The sequence below is a fragment of the Chaetodon trifascialis genome, chromosome 11, assembly GCF_039877785.1.
Source record: "Chaetodon trifascialis isolate fChaTrf1 chromosome 11, fChaTrf1.hap1, whole genome shotgun sequence".
NCBI lineage: Eukaryota > Metazoa > Chordata > Actinopteri > Chaetodontiformes > Chaetodontidae > Chaetodon > Chaetodon trifascialis.
In genome coordinates, this window is record NC_092066.1 from 13261223 (window position 1) to 13288792 (window position 27570).

At 40.3% G+C, this 27570-nt stretch overlaps 1 protein-coding gene across 1 annotated transcript in view; it reads right to left on the reverse strand.

Annotated features, from left to right (window-relative positions):
- tnn (tenascin N) overlaps positions 1 to 21539 on the reverse strand; it is a 36184-nt gene extending 14645 nt beyond the window's left edge. The window contains exons 1-8 of the mRNA XM_070973332.1: positions 21449 to 21539; positions 14645 to 14842; positions 13984 to 14184; positions 13306 to 13680; positions 7835 to 7968; positions 7604 to 7733; positions 5413 to 5595; positions 5019 to 5108 (exon numbers count right to left, since the gene is read on the reverse strand). Coding sequence (XP_070829433.1) covers positions 5019 to 5108; positions 5413 to 5595; positions 7604 to 7733; positions 7835 to 7968; positions 13306 to 13680; positions 13984 to 14184; positions 14645 to 14840 — 1309 coding nt within the window. The 5' untranslated portion in view covers positions 14841 to 14842; positions 21449 to 21539. The remainder of the gene's footprint in view (positions 1 to 5018; positions 5109 to 5412; positions 5596 to 7603; positions 7734 to 7834; positions 7969 to 13305; positions 13681 to 13983; positions 14185 to 14644; positions 14843 to 21448) is intronic.
- Positions 21540 to 27570: the final 6031 nt, after the last annotated feature.

The following is a 27570-nucleotide window of genomic DNA, read 5'->3' on the forward strand; positions in this document are numbered from 1 at the left end:
AAAGATGACACATGCACCAAAGGAGAATCTGTACTCAAGGGAGGAGCTTCAAAAGAAAGTTACAGCACATAACGTAACCTGAGGTCTCGTTGACTGAGCGCCACAGGATGAGCTGCAGTGGGAGGAAGACACAGCAGAACACAGAGCCTCTGTTTGTAAAGTCAGCCGGCCTGTGAGGAATCACAGGAGACATATGGAAGACGCAGGCGGAGCAGTTGGTGGCGCATGTGTGTGGACGGGTGTTAGTCTCTGTCGAGGGAATCTTGATGAAAGCGAAGAGAGAGAGAGAGCGGCAAAGAGAGAGAGGGAGACAGAAAGTAAAAGTCACGGAGGCATAGTAAGAGAGACACAGAGGAAGTGAAGGGAAATGTAAAAGCAATCATCATTTAGGATTATTCCTCTGTGGCAGCGGCTCAGCCGAGGTCAGTCTTGTGTCAGTGCACAGTCTGCATCATGAAAACTGATTGATGATGCGTCCAGGAGAAGAAAGGAGCCATGCAACTGTCTAACTCCATAAGCCCTCTTTGTCTCCCTTCTCTTCCTCCTGTTGTCACTTGTCTGTCCTTGTGGCTGCACTGCTTGACAGTCTGTCAGGAGCTAAACCACAGTAGGAATTTATAATAGCTCCATTTTATTAGGATTGAGTGTTTCCTCCATGGCCTGAAAACGAAGGGTCATTGAGTAGTCTAAGTACCTGAAGTGATTTCTATTAAGGGAGCACAGTGTATATCCACTAATCATGTAGAAAAACACACATTGACAAGAATGTGTATATGCATCTTCACAAATCACTCAGCACGTAGGTAGCCATCGAAACGTTTGGAAGGCACGCTGCTTTTTTAAATCAAATATCACGCTTTAAATAGTCAGATGACTAATGGGTTTTCAATTGATTTACAATCAGGCAGGCAGCCCAGATGAGCATCGAAAGTTAAAACCATCTGACAGTTTGAAGCGGAGGCCGCTGCTGCTTTTCATCCCTCGCTAGGAATGATCTTAAATTGTTATTTGGTCGTAATTACGTAAATAAAGCTTCTTCTCCTTCAAAACCAAGGTTTTCCTCTCTTTCTTTGGTGCTATTTTGTGACCCTCTGCAGTTCTTTTTTGCTTTTATCCTGTGCTGTCTTGGCTGTCTGACATATTCTAGATGTTATTAGATCTTTTTTTTCCCCAAGTACTACTACTTTCTGAGGGTGCCTTGCATTTACTCTGAAGTTACAGCGCATGATGGATTGAGTTTCTCCAGTCGTTCTACCCCACTAGCTGCATAGCAACAGTGGCTACCGGGCTGCAGAACACGAGCTGTGGCTCTGGCCATTTGGAAAACAGCTTATCCATTATGGGTGGCATGTTCAGCAGAGGCATCGACCACAAGACGCACAGTAACAGGCCGTCTTTCATCATTTACAGCCTCACAGCTTCACAGCCTTGCTGCAGCGGAAGCCATACAGCACTTCTGCGGATGGAGCAGGGGGAAAATATGTGTCAATAGGTGCCTTTGTTTCAGAGAGTACAGAATGTCAGGTGTGACATATGTTTTGTTGTAGAGTCCCCTGCGTACGACAGGTTTTTTTTTTTCCATGTTTGTCCAATGATCTATCTGTACTGTAAGAAGCTAATAATTCTTTATGACAGCTGACTATTTTGGCACATCTAGAAGTAGACATAACATATAGTGTGGATGATATGAAAAGCCCCTTTTGCCATTGTTAATCAATCATTCTCTCATTATCATTTATGTCACTGCGCTAGCAGGCATACAAATCTCACAGTTTTGACAGACACACCATTAGACTTTTTCACTTTCCAGAGCCATATTAACGGCATAGATAAAACTGGATTTTACCACTTAAGAAATATTGCAAAGGTAAGGAGCTTAATATCCCAAGAAGGTGCTGAAAAACTCCAGTCGGCGAGACTGCATTTACACACTGCTCACTGGAATATACAAAAAGCATCTCAAACGACTGAAATGACTGAAATATGACCATATAACACCTGTCACCTGAGGTCATTACACTGGCTTCCAGTAAATTTTAGAAATGATTTTAAACATTTTAAAAGCCCTACCAGTTTCTATCCAATTTCCTATTGTGTGATCCAGACCTAACATGTACATAGATGTTATACACACACAAAGAAGAGCCTGTCCTCAGTACGGTCCATCGTAAACTGTGCTGATGACTTGTGAGAAGACATTGCTGTATTACAGCATGTATCCATAACTAAGGGCTCAAATGGCAGATATTCCTCCAAATTCCAAAACTACTAGAGGTCGCACGCAGTTTCTTAGCCTTGCTACAGACACATGCGTTTACATTTCTGTTCACACAGACATGAACAGACCAGTGTGGTCTCTCACCACACCAGTATAATGAAAAAACAAGGAGGGGTTACAATACTTACCATTATCTATATAAAATATCCCTTTGCATATTTTCACTTGTCATTTTTCTGGCATCTACTGTACTGAGCTGGTTCAGGAAACACTGATGGACAAGTCTGTGCAGACAGGGTGCTCCCACTGGGCCTCATGAGGTGCTATAGTGTGTCCAGATAACATAAAGACTAAACATTCAGCTCCTCCACCAAAGCCAAGACCATCTGCTTTTGGTTATATGGGCCTTGGTGGCGACTTTATTGAATCTGATTCAGCAGCAGCAGCAGCCGTGGTGTGCTATGCTTATACGCCTTATAATCTTTTGGCAGGTTATTGACTATGAAACGTCTGCTCCAAGTCGAGATCACTTTGGTTCTGGTGTTTTCCTAAATGTTAGCTGTCATCATTTCATTTCATTTGAATCATTTCCCTCTGGAACGGATTGGCTGTTAAAGCACGCCATACAGCCACCCGCAGAATCACACGTGCAGGCACGCACGCACGCACACACACACACACACACACACACACACACACACACAAGCACACACACACACACATAGATTGTCATGTGCTGCAACACCAACATGATTCCAACATACCACAGGCTGAGAGAGGCTGATTTATACAGCCCCTGTGGATGCACATGTGGAGGTCCAGTCAGAAATATTAAATACAGTGTCATTCAATAAATAAATTCACAGAGAAATCATGTTTTTTTTGTTTTTTTTTAAAAAAAAGCTTTTTAAAAACATGTTTTCCCTTTTGGACTACTGTCATCTTGTGGATACATAAACAAATTCCCACAATGGGTGAAGAAAGACTGAAAGAGAGTGAGGCACCACAGCAAAATCTGATTTAAAAAAAAAACCAAAAAAACCAAAAAAAAAACATGTTGTGAACTTGAGAAAGAGAAAGGAAGACAGATAGTTATAAATAAGGAGGAAATATAATCGCTTCTATGGAGACAGTCAGCTACAGCCTCTCTGGGCAAAAGCTCAGTTTCATACCATAACAGCAGCTACACAGTAATGCATTAAGTACTGCTACATAATGTCACTGAAATTGCCTCTTTGTGACCCATTACTTTAAAATCCTGCTCATTCTTGGCCTTGATATCCCTTGAAATATCTTGATATCTCATTGTTCTCCTATTATTCCTGCTCATTTCTTGCTGTTGCTCTTTTGTTGTATATTTTCTGCATTTCCTCTTTCCTCTATGTTCCTTTTATCTCTCACTGTGTGTAACCACTGCTGGCCCCAATGCAAACCGCATGTTTGGTGAGATAATAGGTGAGTGTGCTCCATGTTGCTGAATGCCAGCCTTCATGAAACCAGCACAGTCTTGCTGGCAAGCAGAGCTGAGGACTATCCTCCTCAATCACCTCTAAGCCTTTTCTGTGAAACACCTAAAATGAAGGATTGTAGCTGCTGGAGTGGAGACAAGCCACTGTCTGCCTGCTGTAGATTAGCACATTCACACACACACACATGCACTACATAAGTATGTGGCACACTCACACACAGAAAAAAAGATTAGCAGTGACAGGGGCCCTTGAGCACCTGACTAGCTGCAAAAGAAGAGAGGTGAGTCTTGAAAGTACCAAGCTAACACCGATGAGTAAAAACCATTAAATTGGCTGCCTCAGGGTCTAAAAACTGAAGAGCCATCAACCTGGAGACTGCTTTTGAACCAAATACGCATTTAGGGGGGATAAGAGCAAAGGTGAAGGAGGAAAGAAAGGAAGGGAAACGAAGAAAGACAGAAAAGTAGAAAATAACAAAGCACAAATGAGCAGGAAAATGGCTGTAACTGAAGACCTGTCGAGCCATTGTGGACTATTTGTCAGTCACTTAAATAATAACTTCAAAGAAACTCAGTGTCAGGGCCAGCTGTGAGAGTGAAACTGTAAAATGAATTCCTCCTCACGTCCTAAAACCAGTCCAGAACCCAGTGAGACCAAATGTGTCGAACTCAGTGCCACACTGCTAAAATCCAACATTACCAGATGGACTCTGCAAATCATGGACCTTCTCACCCCAACCATCAGGGAGCATCTTGTGGTCGTTACACCGTTCATATCGTGTTTCCCCTTTGGTGACCAGGCTCACCACAGCCATTAAGGCCAGTCCAGATTATTAGGCTGTAAATTCCAGACCTCCATCATTAACCCATAATTGTGCTCCTTGCTGGCTGTATTCATTATGCTATTACCATTGGCTGTGTGTGGATCGTAATACCAGGTTGTATCACACAGCTCGTCAGTATTGCGTATGACAGATTATGTGTTTTTCCTATTAGATCCTGACCACTGGTGAATTATGGGTGGACTGTCAAGAGCTAAGAGCTGTCTTTGATGCTGCACCCAAGTCAAAACAAAGTGGAATATGGATTCCTTTGCTGTTTCTTCAATGTGTTTCACTTCCACAAGTGGCCTATCTATCATTTTAAGTGTCAACCAATTCAGACACAGTCAGTGGCAGCACAAACACAAGATTTCTGTCCAGTAGTAGTTCATTTGAGAAAAATTAGGCCCATTTTGTGGTTAGTGATAATATAGAGAATTTCCTAAAGCACTGGTAATTGAGTAACACATGAGCTTAAACGGATGGTGAATGATGATGCGTTGACACCGACCTGTGACACCAGTGACAAAGGAAGATCTTCCCTCAGTGTTTCCTTTGATGGCCTGCACTGAGATCTGGTACTCTGTTCCTGGAAACAGACCTGCACACAGACACATTTTCTCTATAATGGGACAGATGTGATGAACTGTATAACTCATCATTATACCACATGCTTATTTTTTCTGGCTTGTCTTCTCTTGCAAATTATTGGATACTTTCATCTTGTCAGATCTAAATGTGGCAATCTGAGGAGGAAATTCACTTTTTGGTTAAACTGATCATAACTGTCTACACAGGGACCATAACTTATAGTGATGCGTTTCAAGCAGACATTGCTCTAAACTATTACACGAAATGTTATCTTCTATCATCTGTATTTGTGTTCTGCCTGTTACAACACTTACCCACAATCGTGTGTTTGGTGCGCGCCTCCTGGCTCATCTGTACGTTCTGCTCTTCCTCCAGTCCTGATGGGTCAGTGTGTGTGAGCCTGAAGTGATCCACCTCAGCTGGTGGGTTCTGCCAGTCCACCTGGATAGTGACTTCTGTCTGGCCAAGAACTCGGATATCATCAATGGCTGAGACATCTGGGAGGGAGACAAGTGTTGGACGACAAGGTGGAACTGGGCGTACAGACATGACCCTTAAACTGGAAACCCTGCTTTAAAGCCCCTTTAATCACAAGCATCTGCCGTGTTCTGCTCTGCTGTCCTTGGGCTAGACGATGAATCCCTTCCACCCTGAAACGCGACCTTCCCGGGAAGTGGGCCATACAGGAATTTCCCTTTTGGCCATTGAGAAAATATCAAAACATCAACAAGTTACTCCCTGTCCTAGTGCACAGTGTAGATAAAATCTTCACTGAAATCTCCTTATATAACTTTTTGAAAAAGGAAAGAACACATTCTTTGTCTCACAATGAAAAGTTTGATTCAGAAGTAATAAAACGCACCCTCGCTCAATTCCATACATTCGATGCAAACTTCTGGTACCAACCAGCAACTTCTTATCTTCTTGTGCTACTGTCACAAGAAATTGACCATTGTTACATAATGGTCAATTGTGGCCACAGCAGCCATCTTTAGTATCGCTATAACTGTGCAAATACATGCCAGCACAGGTTGCTAGTATTACATTAATCAAAAAACACTTTGATTTAATAAAAGTCCTGAACAAAACTGCAAGATAACGGCATACACAGAGTAAATAATGCACTTAAATCACTATTTTTGTCTTACGGCACTACATGCGTCAAAAATATGTACGTATTTTAAGATTAATTGTTATAACATACATTATCTCTGGCTTAACATATTACTATGATCAGTCAAAGGTACAAGTATACAGGAGTACCTGGCAAAGATTAGAGGGATTCAAAGCTTTGTCACCCATACACCCAACACCTCATAAACATATGAAATATATGTACCTATCTGCATGTACAGATAGGTACCATGAGGGATGTCAAGACTTGCAGCATATGTTGGAAAAAGACAGAACAAAACCATCAAACAAAACAAATGGTACCAAATGAAAAGGGTTAGCATTTTTTTATGCCAGCTACTGTGTTTTTCTATGGGAAAAAGAAAAACATTCACTTAATCCCTCTTTTGAAGTAGATCATCGTTTGAAGTTGAAAACTATGTAACCAGTGAAATGTCTGCCTGATGCTGTGTACTCCTCACACAACCATAAGCCAGATGATGGCGTGTTTTCTCATGCCCATATGGGAATGCCATGCTCTGTGAGGTTTTCCATGGCCAGCCAGGCTAACCACACATTAGAATCGAACTCAATCTCTGTCTGTCTCACTCACGCCCACCTAGTAATCTCTTTCTCTTGACATCTGTCTGTACCACATCTGTGAGCAAGTCCGATTTCCATTAAACACATCCGTGGAGCCATTTCCTTGCAATTGCCTTTAAATTTAATGATTAACAAACCAGCGCTTATGAAACACTTAGTAATGACAGACCTCAGCTTGTTCATTGCTTTTTAGCATAGCATATGCATAAAAGACGTATAAAATCAATTTAAGTACAGGAAAAACTCATCTTAAACAAGTTACAGCAAGTAATTTATCATAAGTAGAACAGACCGTTCATTCATGCATGAATATATACAATAAACATGTGACTCCCACATAGTAAGATATAATGGAAAAGTCTTAAATCTGCAATATCTGAAATGTAGCGGGAACCCATCGCCTCAAACTTGACTATCCTCTGGTGGTAAAGTCTGGGCTCTTAATATCTAAAGTATCCTTCCTGTACGCATTTAAGAGCTTGGTATTAGTGTTTTCATGCCTCATCACACGTGTACTTTCATTTGACCTCAAATTTGACCATTTAATCCTCAGAAAATCTAACTAAATCCCTCAGACCTGCAGGCTATACCTGGTCTTCCGACCAGATGAGTCTTTAATAGGTCACATCTGCCTTTGCCCTAAACAACCGACACATTTAAAGGCAACACGCTGCATCCAGGCCCCATTCCGCTTTGCCAGTAATGGATCTTATTCTTCGTCATGCTCATTTAGTCAAAAGAAGCACACATTTAAAGGCCTCAGTCGTGATCACAGTGGTCTGTACTCACCTGTGGTAGCTTCGATCTTGTCTGCCTCACTTTGGATTTTTCTGATGACGGCATACACCTGCACAATGTAGGTGACCCCAGGAGAAAGTCCTGTGATGAGGTAGGAGTTCTCGGAGTTGTGAATCCGAACCTTGGATACAGTGAGTCGAAACAAAGGTGTTTTAAAAAATATGTTCCTCATTTATTTGACATGCCTGCTAATATGACCAAAAAGGAAAAAGAAAAGCCTACTTCCTGCAGCGCACTCTCATCATCTCTGGGATGATATGTCAAAATGTAATACTCTGCCCCGCGAACGGACTCCCAGTCAACCAGGAGAGAGACATCGGTGACCTGGACCAACCGCAGACCCTGAGGGCCGAGAACTGGGAGAGAAAGAGACAGAGAGACAACATTTAATAGAGGCTTAATTTTAATACAATATTCTATGACTTTAATTGATTCCATGACTAATTTAAACCCTCATTTCAGTCATTTTCTCTCTGTCAGTCTTCATGTCTTTTATCCCCACTTAGTACATTTAGTAAAAGCCCTTAACAACAAAAAAAAATATATACATGCTACTGCTTAACGTAGTCCAGTGCACATATTTTCAAAACTCTCTTTTTCTAAATAAATTACACTCAAAAACAATAAAAACAGACTTTGTGTTCACTGTGACGGATTACTTAACTCACGCAGGTTTCAAGTCTCTGAACTTTACAGTGTACTAGATAAACAGACAGGAAGGTGAGAAAAACATACACCAGCACTGTAGTGTTATGATGTTATTGTTTAATAACCTGTTCTCGCTTTTATTGCCCTTTCTTCTCTTCTACCTGTCCGTCTCTATTACACCGTGTGAGAGGATCATGAGCCAGGCAAAAGCAAGGCATAGTTTTTGAACACTGAGGTTTCTTCCCAGACCTGAGAGGGAAATTGGGGGAAAAAAATATTGCTTTTCAGTGGTTATACAAGGACTTCAATGGAGATGATGGAAAAATATGGCAGGGGCGAATAAAAAGGTATGACTATGGGGGTGTACAATAACAAAACAGCAGCCAAAAGACAGAAGACAGCAAGTCAGCAGTGTTGGGGAGTGAGGCTTTCCACAAATAAGAACGTTCTGTGGGCATGATAGAGGGAAATAAATGGTAGCTGGTGGTACGTTTAGAGAAGCACAGTACACACAAAAGTAAGCATATTTCAGGAGGAAAAAGTGGAGGAGTTAGAGTGGCGAAGGAGTCTGCCATAACTTTGGCAAGAAAGGAATTCACATCAGGTTCAGACACTGTTCCACAAGGCACAGTCAGGAAGCTTAATGTTTTTTTTTTTCTCAAACGTAGCAATCCTTTTCCATCCAGGAGCAGTTAATATCCCCCTGTTGCTACTCTAAGCACGACTGTCAACAATCTTTACCCTCGAATAATATTCAGAACAGCTGGGGTGAATACATTAACATATTAAGATTGGAAAAAGTGGAAACTAATAGTGATTTGTTTCTTCTCTGTTTGGAAACGACTGAAATGCAATTTGGAGAAGGAAAATATGACTGAAATACGAACATGTTTGGGCTTCTTTAAAAGACTATAAATCTGCAGTGGGTGAGCGGCAAGGAAGTATCAGTGTCAATGTTGTTCAGGACAAATGAGATGGGAATTCAATCAGCTCAGGATTTTTTTGTTGTTCCTCTGTGTCCGACTATGTTTCATAAGTTTCCCATCTGTTAATAAATAATTCAGAATTAGACATATGAATGAAGTCTCTCAGTCAAATTCACTTTCACTTTCAAAAAAGCAGCCAAATGTGGTTTTGAGTTGAGGACAGAATTCAAAGTTACATTATGTCGAACATAATCTCTTTAAATGCGCCTATAAATGAAAGAAAACTTTTCTTGAGACATTGAAAGAAGCCACGATAAGAACAGTAAATCCAAACCGTCTGCATCGTGTTGATACAGCTATAAAGAACTCACTGTGTTCACTTTTAATATCTCACTCGCATTATATCGAGATCACCTTATTAGATGTGGCTGCTAAGCTTTTTTGCTATAATCTGAAGGATCGGCAAGAGTTCAGGCTATAAAAATATTTTCATTGTGAAAGCACCACTGATTCTCTAAACCGCATGGCAACATCAATATAACTGTACAATAGAGGATGTACAGTATGTCTACAGCCATACTTCAGCAGTCATGTTCCCATCATCACCCACTGAGCAGATTGACATCCATCAACCAGGTGCTGAAATGGCAAGTAGCCACATAAAACAAAGGACAGTTTCCAGTGTTTTGCTTCTGTGCTCTTCCTCTCCCGGTGCTTATTACCACTACCATTACTAACACTTAAAATCAACACAATGTATTTTTTCTTCTTACCTCCCACTTTCCCTTCCTCCCTGACTTTTCCTCTGACATGGTGCCATTATTGATGTTGGAATCCATTCAACAGCACCTACACACGAGGCTGCAGATCTGTCTCTAGCTACTCTCTGCCTTCTCTGCAGTGCAAGACACAGTTTGAGGAAGCTCAATCGCCGTCAAAGCCTTGACAGCATTGACCTGCTGCTGTGAAGACTGAAGCATTTTGCGCTCTTATTCCTGTTTCTAAAACTGTGGGTCAGGATCTGAAAGTGATTATGGGGCTTCTTTTGGTGGATCCACTCGTCATAAATGTTAAAATCCTCTCTTTACAGGATGAAATACTGCAGACAAGTAAAGATTGTTGTTTCCATATATAGAACAAGTTTCTTCGGCAGAACAGATGAGCATGTCCAAGAGACGAGCATGTTGACAAAGCCACATTTTGTGGCCGTCACCTGCGGCAAAATCTTCAACATCTCCTTAGAAATGACTGTCACAGTGTGAACCCAGTGAATTAAACTGTCCATGCCTGGCTGCTGCTGCTGCCCACCTTTCTCCTTGCCAGACCTTAAACTGCCATAACATGCAATTTTGTACTCTGCACCTGAGGCAATACCGTAATAGTGGTTTGGTGAGCAGTGCATTTAGCAGGGAAGGTGATGATTCTCCCAAGAGGTTAAAGCTAGATGGAGCACCAGAAGACTGATGGCTGTTCTTATATTCCTGTGGTATTACAGTATGTGACCTGATCCTGTCTACAGGGCATAGCTGTTGGTGGTCATGGGGTCAGTCCACTGAAAGGGCCCCATCAGCTGCTAGATCTGAAATAACTATTGGAGGGATACTTTGAATTCCACAATAGTGGGTCACTACGACCATCATGATAACTGTCTTAACTTTAGGCTCAGTCAGAGACATTTACATCAATGAACTGACCATTTATTGCTAATAACTAGGATTTAGATTTGGCAGAAAAGACAGCTTTTAGAGGGAGTTGTCTTCTCTGAGAAAACAGCATCAAAAGACTCCAAAAATAAGTTTGTTGGCATGGTGGAGAAAGCAGCAGCTGTGTTATTGGTACAGTACGGTTCCAATAGCTGGTTTCAAAAACCAAAATACACTCTAAGCTTGGATGCTCCTTGTTCTTGTGCAAAGTAAAAAAACGTTTAAGCTGGATACTGTAGCAGGCCTGATTTTTGCCAGCAGTAACCGTAACATTCACAGTTTAAAAATCAGTGGCATGTTTATATCAGCTGTTGCTAATTACCGTTAATTCCTGCTGGCTAGCTTCTGATTGTTGACTGCGCTCTACAACCAGGTGTCTGAACACAACCAGAAGTCGTTTATGAGCCAACTAGCTAATTAAAACCAAGGCATAAAAATAAGTAGGCTACAACTGAAGTGTTTCTGCAGATCTTAGAGTGTAGTTATTCTTAACTTCAAACTTCTAACTTCTGAAAGTTAAATCTAGTTGAATTTCAACAGGGATTTGAAAGGATGAAAATTTATTACTGGATTCGATCCACCTGTCTTTCATCTTTCGATTTTGATATGTCACAATGTCACCATGTCATTGTTTACTGGGGCACACAGTGGAGCCATGCTTGATGTTATTAGTAACATTTGTACTTTTCCTCCTATCAAACATGTGCTTTGAAAAAGGCCAATTGCCAATAAGTTCATGAGCCAAGGATGCTGCATCATAAATCAAACAGATCATAGCAGATAAGCTGGTATAAGCAAGAATGGACTGCTGCAAGTCCAAAGAATTCATTCAGGTACATCGTAATTTTGTTTACTAAATGATATAGGAAGGAGATTTGTATGAAGGTGACTGGGGCTTTAGGGATAAGCGTTATATTCTAATGGTCCCAGAGCTCCTTGCAGCATCTGTGTTTTCCATGAGATAGCAGTTAATATTCACAGCTTAATGTCAGTGGAGCCATAGAGGTGACTAAATAAAAAGGTGAAATGTGGATGTTAATTCTCAGGAGAAACACAGATCGGACTACATGCAAGACCGGGTCATAAAGAGTTATTATGCTGCACCCCAGATGTGTCCATAAAAAGATCATGATGGAATACGCTTACTCAGACACCATTAATCTGTACATGATAAATGTTGTTGCTTGTAGCCAGGATGAGAACTGCCCACAGCAACAAAACAAGGATCGAATAGACTGGAAAATATGCTGGTTAACATTTTTCTTTATGAATTTCTCACCAAAATTGTTGTTATTCCACTTTAAACCCGGTCACACCAACATATAAAACTGCAAAAATTTCATGGTCAAATCCATTTATATCAATGGAATTTTCTGCAGTTTGATTCACATGCAGGGACGAAGTGAATCAGCATGAAATTTTTATGTTTAACACTGGTGAATTTGGACGTGTAAATATGTGCCAATTGCACCAACAGAACCAATAGCAACCAATAACACGGTGTCCTAAGTGTCCCAAATGGAGGAAGCTGCTGTAGCTCATTCGTTGTGTTGCACCGTTCATTTCTATTTAACCCTCCAAACTGTTCCACAAGAGCTTTGCTGACAATTATGAGACAGGAGTCAACATGAAATGCTTCTAAATAAACAGTGTGAACTTTTCACTGGTGGACTGTAACTGAATAAAATTACTCAAGTACTATACTTGAGTACAATTTTGTGGTGCTTGTACTTTAATTGGGTATTTCCGCTATTTTATAATCCTCTTCCACTACATTTGATGGCTAATGTTGTACTTTTTACTCAGCGACTTATCTGACAGCTTTAATCACTAATTGCTTTGCAGATTCTGTTCAACACAAAATATAATTAACAGATCAATTGTGATGCATTCTTATCAATTCAGCTACCCACCAGTATACAAAGTAATTAAAATTAGCTCCATCATTACCAGCTGCAACATTAAAGCGATGTAATGTTACACATTAAGGCATCCATAATTCAATATTATTCTGAAATGGGTCATCCTGCTTAATGGACACTTTTACTTTTGGTACTTTAGGTATATATCAATGCTAATATTTAATATATGGTACTTTTACCTCAGTAAGATTTTAATTGCAGGACAGGAGGAGTATTTCTACACTGTTGTACTGCTACTTATAGCCAGGTAGCTAAGTTACTGAGTACATCTCATTAGCAACCGAGCTAACAAGCTTGCAAACTGAAATAAATCAGTTAGCAAACGCCAAGCTTGTATTTCTCACTTTAATAACTATTTATTCAATGAAATTATGTGCAATCATGACAACAAAATACTTGTGGGCAGTAAACAGCACAGAGAAAATTATAAGATAACTGTTAACAGACTGGAGATGTACTGGTGTACTGTGCTGGAGTTTGTGTTATAAGCTTACCTAATGAACAGTCTTCTCCATAGAAGCCTTCATCGCAGATGCACTTGCCATCCACACACCGGCCGTTACCAATGCAGTCATTGGGACACTTCTGGATGCTGCAATCCTCGCCAGTGAAGTGCGGGAAACACACGCATTTTCCATCCACGCAGTGTCCCTTGTCATTACAGTTGTCTGGACACGTCAGCTGGCTGCAGTCGTGTCCCGTGTAGCCCTGATGGCACACACACTTTCCATCCACACAACGGCCGTTGTCATTGCACTCGTCAGGGCAGGACGACACTGAACAATCTGGGCCTTCCCATCCTGGGTTACAGAGGCAGCTGCAGGTGTCGTGTTGGTAGGTACCATGGCCACTACAGCTTGTGTCCACTCCTTGAGAAAGGAGGTTGAAAAGGAGTTACCGTATTGTTGTTAGGTAAATCACTCAGGTATAGGATAGAACTGCAGTTTCCAGGATTATTACCTGCAAACCCCTTCACTTACTCTTTATTGATTATATTTCTTTTACATATGCATATTGTATAATACACTATATGCAAATTTCCAGGACGTAAAATAGAATTGTTTGCAGCTTTCTCCCTATTGCAATCTCCTTTTTCCACTTGTTTTTCCCTATTGTGCGTCAAGAGTTGACTTCCCAGCTCAGCCTCCCTGTTCAGTTGTGACCCATCTTACCTGCAGCACCACCTCTTCCACAGCATCCCTGAGTACACTGAGTCTTTAGGTAGTTGACTTCTTCCTCCAGCCCATTGACTCTGTACAAGAGGGACTTGAAGCTTTCCGACTCCTCGCAGTCACACTTGGGTGTCTGCAGCTTGATGTTGTGTCTGAAGATGATGTCGTTCTCTCCTTCCGTAGCGGTCTCTGTCTGCAGACCTATGAAATATGACAAAAACTCAAATTTCTACATGCACTGTAATGGGTCACACTGCTCACACTCGATGATACAGTACAGTATAATAGTCATTTTTTGGTGAAAAATCTAAATAAGCATTATTTAAAAAATGAAGAGGCCAAAAAGATACCAAGAAAGGATGAGCCATAGCATTCACAGTAATGTGCACATGCAGCTCATGTGAGGTAAAATATGTAATAGCGGTTACCAAACCACTTTCCTCTAACATCATAACCTTCACAGTGACACACATGCAATATAATTATGTCTTGAAAATGTGAAAGAAATCTCATTCTTTTGTCTTTCTTAGAGAAACATTTTCTTTCACTTTTGTTATGTACAGCTTTTTATCCAATTTCCTGAGCGTGCACATCATTCCCCTTCTCTTGTCTGTTATTATTCTCAGTTGCATTCTCTCTCACTCAAATTTTTGTTTATGACCTGTTTTGTCCTGGGTTGGCAGGCGCTCGAGTTTACAACTGGAGCTCCCCGGGATGTCAATTTTATAGACGTGGCTGAAGGTGACTCCCTGCTCTGGGGCTGAGGGGTCTGGGTGGTTCTCGGCGGAGCTGAAAGGTGACATGGTGCAGAGTAGGGCCTGCAGACACAGGGCCCTCCACAGGAGTCTGGTGGTCATGACTAGAGGACAAGATAAGAGCAGATCATTGTTAATTTTTCTGAATCTGAATCTTTTTCTGAAACAAGACAGACATCAAGTTCACACAGAACACAGAAAATGTTGATTGCTGATGTTAAGCTGATTTGTGCATTCATCAGAACGTAATGAGCTAGTTTTTCTTGAGTGTTTTTAATGAACAGCATGTGAACATGCAGAGACTGGAAGGTAATCCTTATAAAACAATGATAATCAAAATAAAATAGGGACTAAAAACTAAAAACCTTGAATGAATTGTTTCCATTAAATAGTAAAAAAGGACGTTAATTTGTGGTTTGAACAGCAGTTATTGCTCCAGGAAGGAAAACAAACATGCAAAAGTATTTACTGTTATTATACCCTACCCAGAGCTATGGAGTATCATTAAAAGAATAGTTCAACATTTTACTAAAATCACTTGTTCATTAGCTCTCTGAGAGTAGTAAGACTAGAGACAATTAGCTTAGCTTAGCATAAAGACAGGATGCAGCAGTGTTTCCTGTCATCATTGTCCCTGTTTGCCATGAAATAATTACAACATGTAAAGTCTCTGCAAAGAGTGAGTGCAGATTTAAAAAACGAGATACAACATGTTAATTATTGAGCTTTGAAGGGACTAATCGGTGTATGTTTTAACTTTTGAGAAAGCCAGTTAAGCCGTTTCTCCCTGTTTACAGTCTTAATGCAAGGATCAGCTAATCCTCCTCTTGTCTTACTCTCAGGATGATTTCCCCTCTAAAGTAATAGTTTATCTTCAGGAGAGAAAAACAACGTGGTAGAAGGTAAGCTAAGCTCAGCAACAACAATAAAAGGTTTCCCAAAAGGTATGATTATTCATTTAAAGTAAGTTGTTTTTACCTTACACAACAGAAACATCAATAAGAACAAGACTCCTCACTGCTGACTGTTGGCCACTTTAAATTCACTTCCAAGCATCTCACAGTGGCTGAAACAATGCTTCATGTGGAGATGAAATCTATATTCCATCTGTTATTTTAGTGGGAATTAAAACACTTTGTAGAGATTGCATCTTTGGCATGAACTATGTGTGACCGACTACTGAAACTGTAGATGTTTGTCGTCATGGCTGACTGGACCTGAGTCTCCAGGTTGGGGTCACGTTTGTACTTTCAGTGGTTCACAGGGAACAGAGGACAGAAATACTCTACGGACAATGTGTAAGTTACATGACATTCAGTGGGGCACGCTGCTGTATATTTAATCTCAGGAAACCTGAACCATTATGTCACTGTGGTGTGTGTGTGTGTGTGTGTGTGTGTGTGTGTGTGTGTGTGTGAGTGAGTGAGTGAGTGAGTGTGAGTGTGTGCTAGGCTCTCATTTCTCAGTAGCCTATAGCAGCAGAAAGTGAGCAGTCATCACTTTGCCAGACATCTTTTTGCTCTAAACCATAAATTGTGCTCAGTCAGGCGTTTCGGAGCTTCAGAGAGCGCAGAAACTTGTCCTCTGTGATGATGTCATTGTGTCTAATGACAGTGATGTCATGTGAACTTAAAACCTCGCAGCGGCTTCCCCGGGTAGCCAAATTACATGCTTTCAAAATAGTAGGCCTGTTTTAACCTTCAGTCAGTCTTTTTTTGGACTTTGGTCTGAATTTAACTTCTGGTGTAAAAGTTTGAATTGCGGCAGAAGGAACGTCTGATCTAACAGCGCTGAGCTTGTGTGGTCTATGGAAACACAAACCCTCTAATAGAGTGGCTTAAAGCTCTGTAATAATGTGTTGTGGGCCCTGCTGTGATGCTTGACAACTGGAAAACTGCGTAACAATATACACACAGTAGCATACATGCTTAAATAAATCTGTTGGATTTATTTGAAATGATACAGGGTTATTCAGTGGAATATGCATGCACTGCAAAACCCCCGAGCTGTTACAATACTGCAAACAAGGTAACCATAGAAGACAGGAACAGGAGAGAGGCAGGAAAGTGTTACCACAGACTTTATGAGCAGCATATTGTGACATTTCTTATTTTGGGCAAAGAATGTTTCAGTTGTAACTATAGAAAATGAGTAAATGCGCATATTTTTGTGATTCTGTGAAGTTATTTTGATGAGCATTTGCTGATTGAGCATCAGTGACTAAAAACAGATGGAAAAGAAGAAAATGTGCAGAGAGAAAAGCAGATCTTACAAATCCCACTGGATGCTGTGCAAGTATTGGCCAGAACATTAAAATGTCAACAAGTGGACGTAAAACCTGCCAATCCTCCGTCCACCACCATCATGATACCATTATCAGATTAACAGAGACTCGGAGCAGGGAGAATACCTGACCTCTTGAGTGCTGTGCAAAGGTTTTATATGAGCAGTAGCTACAGTGGAAAGTTGCTTTACTTGTTTTCAGTAAAATAAACATTGGTTTATGAATCTTCCCACTGCTGATTTATACAGGATGTAACTGAAGCAGTTCTGTGACTTAAAGTTCTGCTGTCCAAAAGGAACAGGCGTGTAATTACCATGACCTGTTTCTAACTAGTCCAAACTCAATACGGCTGACCTTGTTTGGTTATTTTAGCTGTCTCTTTGATTGCTGCTGGTCAAAAGCTTGAGGTTGGAGAATGGTCGAGTGCAAGAAATTCAAGCTATGACATCACTGGGAAATTGCTTTTTTGACCCTATGTGGTGGCCAAATCCTTCATGGGTGTTTTATCAGTGGCCAAGACCAGAGATGGGGCAAAAGAGACGTTTAGAGGAGGAGATGGAGAGAGACTGGAAAGTGTGGGAAATAGAGATGAAAAAACTGAAGAGAGATTAAGTGAGTGAAAAAGAGTGAATAGGTGATAGAGGGAATGATGGAGAGAGTGTGTTTGAATCAGTGACAGCCTAGCAGTTAGCCACATTACAGACAGTATACTATAGCCGTGCGTAATGGCTCTGAGCACTGGTGCGCAGAAATGCTTAACAAGCATGTTTATAGCTCCTTGTCAAGGTTTTATTTGATGCTCTCAGTTTTCAGGCCCTTTTCTTATTTCATTTGGAGCTGATAGCACTGTGACCTTCCAAGCATAGCAGAGAGCCACTACTGACTGGTAAGAATGTCCCAGTGTGGCAAAGAAAGACAGAGCGAGGGATTAATGGAGAGAGGAAATGTGGAATAGAGAGAGAAGTGGGGCAGTAACATTGTGGAATTAATTATTAGATGGATGGATGGATGGATGGATGGATGGATGGATGGATGGATAGATAGATAGATAGATAGATAGATAGATAGATAGATAGATAGATAGATAGATAGATAGATAGATAGATAGATAGATAGATAGATAGATAGATAGATAGATAGATAGATAGATATCCTCTAGTATGGTATGCATTATATAGATTTCTTTGATATATTACAGTAGTTAATAAATGAATGGAGCAGATGTTGGTTGGATGATGACAGGAAAGATTTAGTACCTCTGAATGAAATACTGGATGTATGCAGCATTAAACAGTGGTCATGATGAAAAGCAGCACAGAAAGTATTCACTAGATTTTTGAGAAAGCAGAAGGGATTCACTGGATTTTGGATCTCCAGTGAACCAGTAACATAAAGATCTTGAACTGGTTTGTCCTCCCTGTCCAGCACATTCATAATCTAAAGGCAGCTGACTGTCATTAGTCAAAATGCATAAGACTTCAGGATGAGGCAGGAAACAGAATGGTTTCAGCCCTGTGGATCCTCTCACTCAGCACATGCCCTGTCCAGATAGCATTTCAGTCTGGCTTTCAGACCCTCTCAAGTAAAATTCAACATGTCCATAAACACAGTTAAAAATTCCTTCCTGACAGTAACCTCTCTATGTCAAAGCAGAGCTATGTCAATGGGCCTGTAAAATGTTTGTGGACTACTTGGTGATGTGTGTTCACCCTTTTGTATGGGAGAAAGAAGCGCATGGGAATCTACCCATGTGTGTACAGTATGTGTGTGAAACTTGTCATTTAGAGCTTACAGAGACGAGGGGGAATCCCTCCAAAGGAAACTGCAGCATTTAATCAGCTAGAGACAATGCTGTCTGGATCCACAGTTACCTTTCACTGAAAGCTTCTTGACAAGCTGTAGGGATGCTTGTGTGTTTGTGTGTGATTCTGAAAACCTCTGTATGCTCCCAGAGCTTTGGAAACAGCGGATGCGCTAAATACTAGGATTAACCAAGACAGGGAGGGGGAGACCACCAGTGAAACAAAGACCAACAGCTGAAAAAAAAACTTGCACTGGACACAGAGAGATAGGCAGAAGAAAGAGACTTGGTCAGTCTGTGCACATTTGCCCCATCCTCTCTAGAGGACCATTAAACCTCAGGCAAAAGGCCGACTGTTTCCTCAAGTTTTAACCTGAGACAAATCTCATTGGACCAAATCTGCAAGCCTGAGGATGACAAGAAGGGAGGTTTTAAAAACAGGAGCATGCAGATTGTGCGTTTATGTGCGGCTGTAAACTCATGGACAATCCTTTCACTTCCTCTTTTCCTTCCTTTGCAGCAGCTTGCAGACAGAACAGGGCGACTAAAATGAATAAAACAAAGCTGAAAGCAATTATCGTCTGCAAGCAGAGCTCATATCTTCATGATTCTGTCTGCCTCCTGCTGCCATACAGACCACAAGTAGACCTCGATAAGGAGCTTGCTTCATTGGAGCCATAAAGGCTCCATTCCCTTAGTGGAGTTGTCAGATGAAAACCTAACCAACTGAAAAGAACACAACCCGAGCATTATTAAAACGGCCTAAGTTGTAGACAGAGATAGGTTTTTGAAATAATAAAATGTGTTTGGAGTTGTTCTCCTTTGCCCAGGGGTCATTTTCAATCAGTGAAAGTAAATGGAAAAAACCCAACTGGAGTTGTAAGGTCTCCATGAAAGGACTCACATTATGCAATCTGAACACATTTTATAAGTCACCCAATCTGGGTTCTCTCTCTCTCTCTGTCTCCCTCTCTCTGTCTCCCTCTCTCTGTCTCCCTCTCTCTGTCTCCCTCTCTCTCTCTCTCTCTCTCTTTGTATGGCTGAGGGCCCACATCTGTAGCTCATTTCGCAAGGACTTCTGTGTATTGCGTGTGCCAGCACAGTAGCATTAAAGGTAAATCTACTGGATCGACAGCCCTGTGAGAATATCTATCACGCCAACACATAGTTATTAGAAATATTTATGTAGTTATCATGAGGGAAAATTGGTGTTGGCAGCTTTGTTGACAGACAATATAACATTATCTACAATACAATGTGGATAGTAACTGATATACAAATTGTAAATAATACCTCAAATACATTTTGGAAGAAATTAAAGGCTGTCGCAGCTCCTCTAAAGGGAAAATAAATGTGTTGATTTATGCAGGATTGTCAGATTAGCTTTAAAGTGGTGCAAATCTGAAATGAAAACCTTTAAAAAAATTTTCGTGTTTTTCTGATTAAACTACAAAAATAATATTATTGGTGCAGTTTTCGGATCAGTTGCTAGGTAAAAGTAGCAATATCACATTATAGAAATACGCAATTACATGTAAAAGTCGTGCATTCAAAATGTTCAGTAAAAGTGCTCATTATGCAGAATGGTCCCCATCAGAGTTATATTATTATATTATTAACTAATTTATTAAATGATTAAAGGAGGGCATGGTGGAGCTAATTTAAACTGCTTAACACTGTTGGGTAGTTTATAAAAATGCATCAAATTTTACTAAATTGCTGGTAAAATCTCAATCTGTAAAGTAACTAGTAACTAACTATAACTATTTACTTAATAATAACAATATTTGCTGCTGAAAAGTAGAACAGAAGTATAAAGTAGCATAAAATAGAAATACTCATATAGAGTAAAAATAAGTAACTAAAATTTATACTTGAGTAAATATACTTAGTTACTCTTAGTTACCTACAATATTCAGCACACAGAAAAACATGTCACACTTTACAACTGTACACTGACCACCAACACTTTACAAGAACATTCATATAATTTCATTCAGTGTGTTTAACCTCAATACATGTCAATACTTATCACTGACCAACATCACCATTGTCTACAGACGAAGTGCTGCCATGCAAACTCAAGCGAACATGAGCACAGCTTCAGTTCTGGGACACTTGATAAATTCCAGGTGTCAAGTTAAACTGAGGGAAGTTTAGATGGATGGAGAGAAAGAAAGGGAGTCTGGAGAGAAAGGCAAGCTGAGAAAGAGCTGAGATAGAGTTTGTCATGTGAAAAAGATGGATGGACAGAGAGACAAACCATGTAATTAGTCCCAATGGGATCTTGTAGAAGTCACCAAAAGCGCTCTCTGAGTGCATCAGAATTAACATCTTAAATAACTGTCCTCAACTTATTTTTCCCTCTTCATAGTCAGCAAATATTACTTCCATTTTGTCTCCTACCTGTTTAGAAATGTCATGAAATAAATTACCCACACTGAGCTGAACAAAACTCACCAATAAAACTTCTGAAATTGCCACACGCCTCTGGCTAATTGGACTAATGATGGCCATTAAACTAAATCCTTCAAATTAAAAAAAGACATATTGAGCACAGTACAAATACAAAGTTTCCTGTCTAAATCACTGAGGAAAAACGACAAAATTAAAGAGTTGCCTTACCCTTGAGGGTTTTCTTCAACTTTCTCCTCCTCTACTCTCTTTCTTGCTCTCTTTTCTCTGAAAGACTGAATGTCACCAAGCCTCTCCCTGTACCACCTGTTGACGGGCGCGGGCCAAAGATTCAAAGACCTCTACGCTGCCACTGACTTTTGCTCTCTCCCTCCCACTTCAATTGTGAAAATCTCTCCCAAAATGCCTATAGGCCAATGGGCAGTTAGTTTGGGAGTGTCTCCTCTCCTCCTCTCCTCAAATGATTGAACAAAAAGGAAGAAGGAGAAGGAGGAGAGAGATAATGAGCAGCATTTACTACTTTTTCCCCTGGGTGAATCACTCTCTACCTTAACATGCCTCTTACCTTACTTCTTCCTCATCTCAACACTTTTTTATTACTGTTTTTTTTTAACCTATATGTGTTTGGTTACAGTAGCAGAGGAGGTTGGAATTAATCTCTTTAGCAGAGAGACTAGGGCCTTAAAAACCAGAGTAAGTGGATAAAGGTTGGATTCAATGGAGGGAGATTGAAGCCAAGAAAAACTTGGAGTCGGGTTAAGATAGAAGGAACCACTGGGTTCCTTGAGAGGTTATACTTGACAAAATCCATCTTTTAAAAGTCTTTTAAAAGACTTGGAATAAAACATTCTGGGGGCATGTGTTCTTGAAAATGGTGATAATGATCTCAAGAGTCATTTTGAACATTTACTGTTGGTCGGATGATTGACAGTGAGACACCAAAAAGTCTTGTTCTGATTTCACATTTACGCACTATTCAGTCTGAAATGCCTCAGGGGTTGTATGTGTGAGACCAGGCCACCACTAAGCATGCTGTGAAGGCACATAGCAAGCTAACTCCTTCAAGCCGACAGGAAAAAAAAACACAAGCATCACAATTGAGAACTCACCCCCTCAGACTGCCTTATGACCACTTTAAAGCATGCAAAGAATGAATGCTCTGTTTTGTGTGCATACAAACAGGGACAGAACACACACAGCGGTGTCTACCACCATGACCACTACCCAGGACCCCAGGTGTCAAGGTTGGCAATACGTTACGCTGACAGCGGCTCTTTGCCTCTAAATATATTAGTTAGGTTTCAAGTTTCTGGATGGTGGAATTTGTTCAAGTGAAACTGGAGCTAAAGCTGAGGGGCATGTGTGGTTGTTTGCACAGAACAAATGTTACTTGAACTTTAACTGTACTCTTTGACATGTTGGACGTTTTTGGTCCATCACTCTTTTTCCTCAATATCTATAAGATGCTGGGCGCCATACCATAGCACTTAGCACAGAGGAGGGCAGTAAGTGATATGAAAACCAAGGACGTCTATCATGAAAACTAAAATGTAGCACTGAATTTGTATAGCAGTTGAACAGCTGGATATAGTAAATTAATCCCAGATAATAATAATATTAAGTAACACCTGGACATTTTGGAAAATATTGTTGTTTACCTGTGTTAATAAATAGATAGATCTTTTCTAATGGCAGTCCCCAGACATTATCATTTAAACCTGCAACCTCAGTTTGACCACTTGGGGGCAGTGTAACAAGCTGTAATCACAATATTGACATAGTTTCACTTCATGAAGTTGATATGGCTAATTTTTTTGGCAACATTAACATTCATTTGAGTTTGTTTAAGTCCAGTCTTCACCCTCTTTTAGCTCTGTTTTGCTCTCCACTGTCTCCACGTCTCTTAGCAGCTAAATGCTATGCTATATGATTAGCTCTTTGCTAACCTTGTCTGTCTGCTGTTTAGTGAGCAGCTAATCAATGAGCTAATCAGAGCTTTTAGCTGGAAAAAAAAAAATCCTCCTGCTGCATCTGGAAACAGTATGCATGAGAGCCATCAGACTGAATCAAAACTAACTGCGGCCAGTTAAACCAAAACAATGAGCTAAAAAACACCCCCAGGATCTGAGAGGAACTGCACAGTTGGATGAACAGTTTCTGAGCTTTCACATTACACATTGTCATTTAATGCTTTGTTAATATGAAAATATTTACCAGAGCTGCTTTAAGGTGTGGTCATAATGTACACTATTGTGTGTATTGAGAATGCAGTGGTGCTGATGGGTGCGTCATGAATGGATTATCATTTAAGAGAAAGCACAAAGGGCAAGGGTTATATTGTTGGCACAGAGAGCCAACATAACTCATCAATGATAATATCTGTCCTTCTGCAGCAGTGTCTGCAGTGTTTTTTAGACACAAACTGCTCCTCGGACCAGGGATGGAGATGAATGAATCACCGGATGCTCCATAATGACAAAGTCATTAGAGAGAGTTTACATTTAGAACCTCGGAACATCACCGCATGAGGTATTCAGCCTCCGATTGGGTCCTGCAGCTGAGCTTTCTACCGACCCTACCAATTTCCATTATCAGAGAGCTATGAAACTAGGACAGTTTCAATTATACTATGCCAAGAGAACAAAGACCACAATGATTAATTAAGTTTCCTTGAATTTAATTTCACCACGTTGAAAGATTCTTTAAAACAAGTACAAAGCTCTTCAGTTTTTGTCATTACAAAGAGGAATCTGGAGATATAAATCTGCAGTCGTGTTAATTAACTTTGACAGAATGGTGGGTAAAATCACCAGGAATCAGGAAAAAATAGAATAAGAAAGGAAGGCTGATCTGATATCAGCATTAACAGATTAACTCAGTGACATTTACATGGGAGTTACATTGTAGATTAATACACAACTGCAGTATTTCTCACAAGATCTGTGGCATACTCCAATATAGATACTACTACATGCAAAAGGATGAGCATGTGTGTATATTCATGCCTTTGTGCCAACACTTGTGTCCTTCATGTCGATGTGTGAGTGTGTGAGCAGATTGTTGCATTGTTGATCTGAGATCTGCTTCAAAAGTTTGGTCCTAATTACTGGACATGGGCGAACTGATTCCAAACCAGCAAAGAAGAAACACACGCACACAAACACCCACACACATACCCACACATATGTTTGTCACAAATGTCAACAACTATTAAGATTGTGTTTCAACTCGTCCCCAAGTGCTTTTACTAATTTCGGGAACATTTGGTACATCAAAATATCTTTTTACTTTGGTTCTTTGTGGTTTGGTTGTGAATATTGATCAATCTCACGCATGAAAAACATCTTTCATCCCTGCATTCTCGCAATTGCTGTCGTTCAGGAGTCACTTTGCATGAAATTGTACAAATACAGTCATATTTACATAAAGAGAGAGTTCTCTTGTCCCATATGGCGACAGTAAATCAATTCACCTCTCCTTCCTCTTTTGAACTTAACAAAATGTGCTGATCATTCCTAATAAAACAAGAGGAATCTTCAGCTTCAGTGAATACAGAGACTACACATAACATCAAATTGGCACATTGAACTCTGCTCATGCACTCGTCCATTGCTGGGACATGCTGTGTGGGAGGTGATGACATTTACAGCACTTCATGGGACAATGAGAAAATATTTCATGCATGTCACTATACTTCCAGTGTGTCATAAGTGCTTGTTGATTTCAGCCCAATGCCGGGAAACGGCACAGCAGACTAGCAGCAGATGCAACAGAAGTTCTCCACAGCAGGGTGAATTTTATATTATGTTTCCTTTAATCTGATGCATGTCTGTACTTTGTTTCCCTTCACTGGGAAAAAGTCTCTGAGCTCTCATTAGAAGTGCCCACATACCTGAGTTGAATTCCCCCTCAAATCATCCCTGTCCTTTTCTGTCAGACCAGAATTTGACTGCAAATTTAAAGCTGGTGATTGAAAGGAAATCAAAATGCAAACAGTTATAAGCTAAAAGGTCAACACAGCTGCGGTATACAGTATCTGCTCTAATCCCATTGATTTGGCCTATACTTAATAAGCAGGTGCTCGTTTCAGTGATCTTCATTAGTCAGTTTACTGTCTTTTGCTGCCTTAAAGTCTTCATTAAAGCAAATTTACAACTATCAGCATATGGGACAGAGACACATCTAGTTCCTGTGAGGGAGTCCTCTTCTCCCCTGTGATGCTTTTCTCTATATTTCCAGCACTTGTCCCTCACTACATCTCAGTAGCTTCTCTTATTTGATTTTTACACACTTGCTGGGTGGAAAAATCTCCAAATGAATTAACACTTCCAGGAACAAAACTGGTAATCATTACAGACAGCTTCACATGCACACATTTAGAAAAATGTCTGAAAATTATTGTACAATAACACATTATTATAATGAATGTCCTTGTTTTGTGCTTTCGATGACAGTGGAAAATATTGGCTGAGACACCACTTCGGCATTTTCTTTTCAATTATGTTGGGATCTGGTTAGTAGGGTTGGCCCTTTGATGTGGTTTGGTTTACTAGTTTCTCATGCTCTTTATTTTATTGCTCTTTATTTTTAACACTGGGCCCAGACACAAGCTTCAAAACATGGGGACAAAGTGTGATCAGCCTGAAAAGATCGTCATCATTAGGGCTGAACAGTTTTGCTGTCAGTGTAAGGATGTCCCTCACCATGGTTTTCCATTTATTGGGTGACAAGTGACGTCAGTAAATGCAAAGCTGAAATGCAGACTTCTCCCGCTACGTTACTTAATAAACAACCTTTTCTAAATGCTTTCATGAAGTCTTTTTGTGGTCAGATATAAGCATCTGATATGTTCTTAGAATCTAACCTCAGATCAGTTAAATGTAGTCTAAGGGCATTGTTGCTAGTCGGTTGCTATGCTGGACTTTTAAAAGCATCCTGCAAAGCTGGGTTAAGCCATGGTGGTCGGGAAACAATAGTTACTATGTTGCTCACTTAAGATGAAAAACATCGTTAAAAACCTCAACATGCCACATTCTTTCCTGGGAAGCTAAAGAGAGAGAGAGAGAAACAGACAGAGGGAGAGAGAGAGGAACTGCTCTTTTTAAATGATTTATCTGAAATTCATCTTAATGGGCTCTAATGAATCTGACTGAATGAGTCTGAAGTTATGTCAGACTGCTCTCAGATTATGCCATGTTTTTGCTGGAACTAATGGAGCGATGAGCATTTCTGACATGCCTCCGTCTTCCCCCCTGACATGTTCTCTTCAGCTGACTTTGGATTTGAATGCCTGCTAAATAGAGGAAGCAATTCATCATCCTCTCCTCTAAGCCCGCTGCAGAGCCTTCCTATCATCTTGTTTTTCCCCCCCAGCCAAGATAATTAGCAGCCCTCCTGATGCTCATATATTTATAGTTATAACAACCATATGTGAGAACTTGCCAGCATCGTTTACAAAAGGACTTGAAGCTGCCTAATGTCCTGCCATAATAAACATGAAACTTGGAACATAACCAGATAAGCCAAATATATCAATAATTGAGCTAATTACTGCATTATTTATTAGAGTGGCTTTTTAACAAGTTGGTGTTTTCATTATGAACTTAAAGAATGGAAGTTTTCTGCTCTTTCTTACGAGCATCTAGAGTTATACAGCAAGGTGGCCCAGCACCGACTGTCAAGCCTTGGTTTCACAAGGAAAACATAAAAGTGGATCTTTGCAGTTTATTGAAATATTTGCAAGATGCACACATGACACATGACAAGTTAGAAAAAATACCTTATTTTGATATTTGTAGGTCTGGTGTCCATTCTCAGGGTTGGTATAACATTTTGGGAAATACATACTGGCTTTCTTGCTTGGAAATGAGTGATATCACTCTCATGACTGTATGGTTACTATGAATGTGCAGCCAGCCTCCGGTTAGCCTAGCTTAGCATAAAGCCTGCAACAAAACAAAGGTACCATCATGCCTGAAGCCCACTAATTAATGTGTTGTGTTTCATTTGTTGAATTTGTTCAAAAACCAAAGCATAAAAACTATAATTTGGGGATAACATTTTAATAGCATGATGTCATTTACAGTATAACTACTACATATCGGTGCTCAAACAAGCTCTTTCAGAAACTTAAACCTGAACCCTCATCGGATCCTTTCAAGTAAATATACAAACACACATTAACTCTTCTCTTTGAACCATATTTAATTATGCACAAGCTAACTATGGTCAGTGAAACATCACTGATTGCATGTTTCCCTGTAGATCTGGAAACTGTTGATTGAGAGGGCTGATTTGACCTGAAGGAGACAAGCACAGTGAGGGGCTTTGTG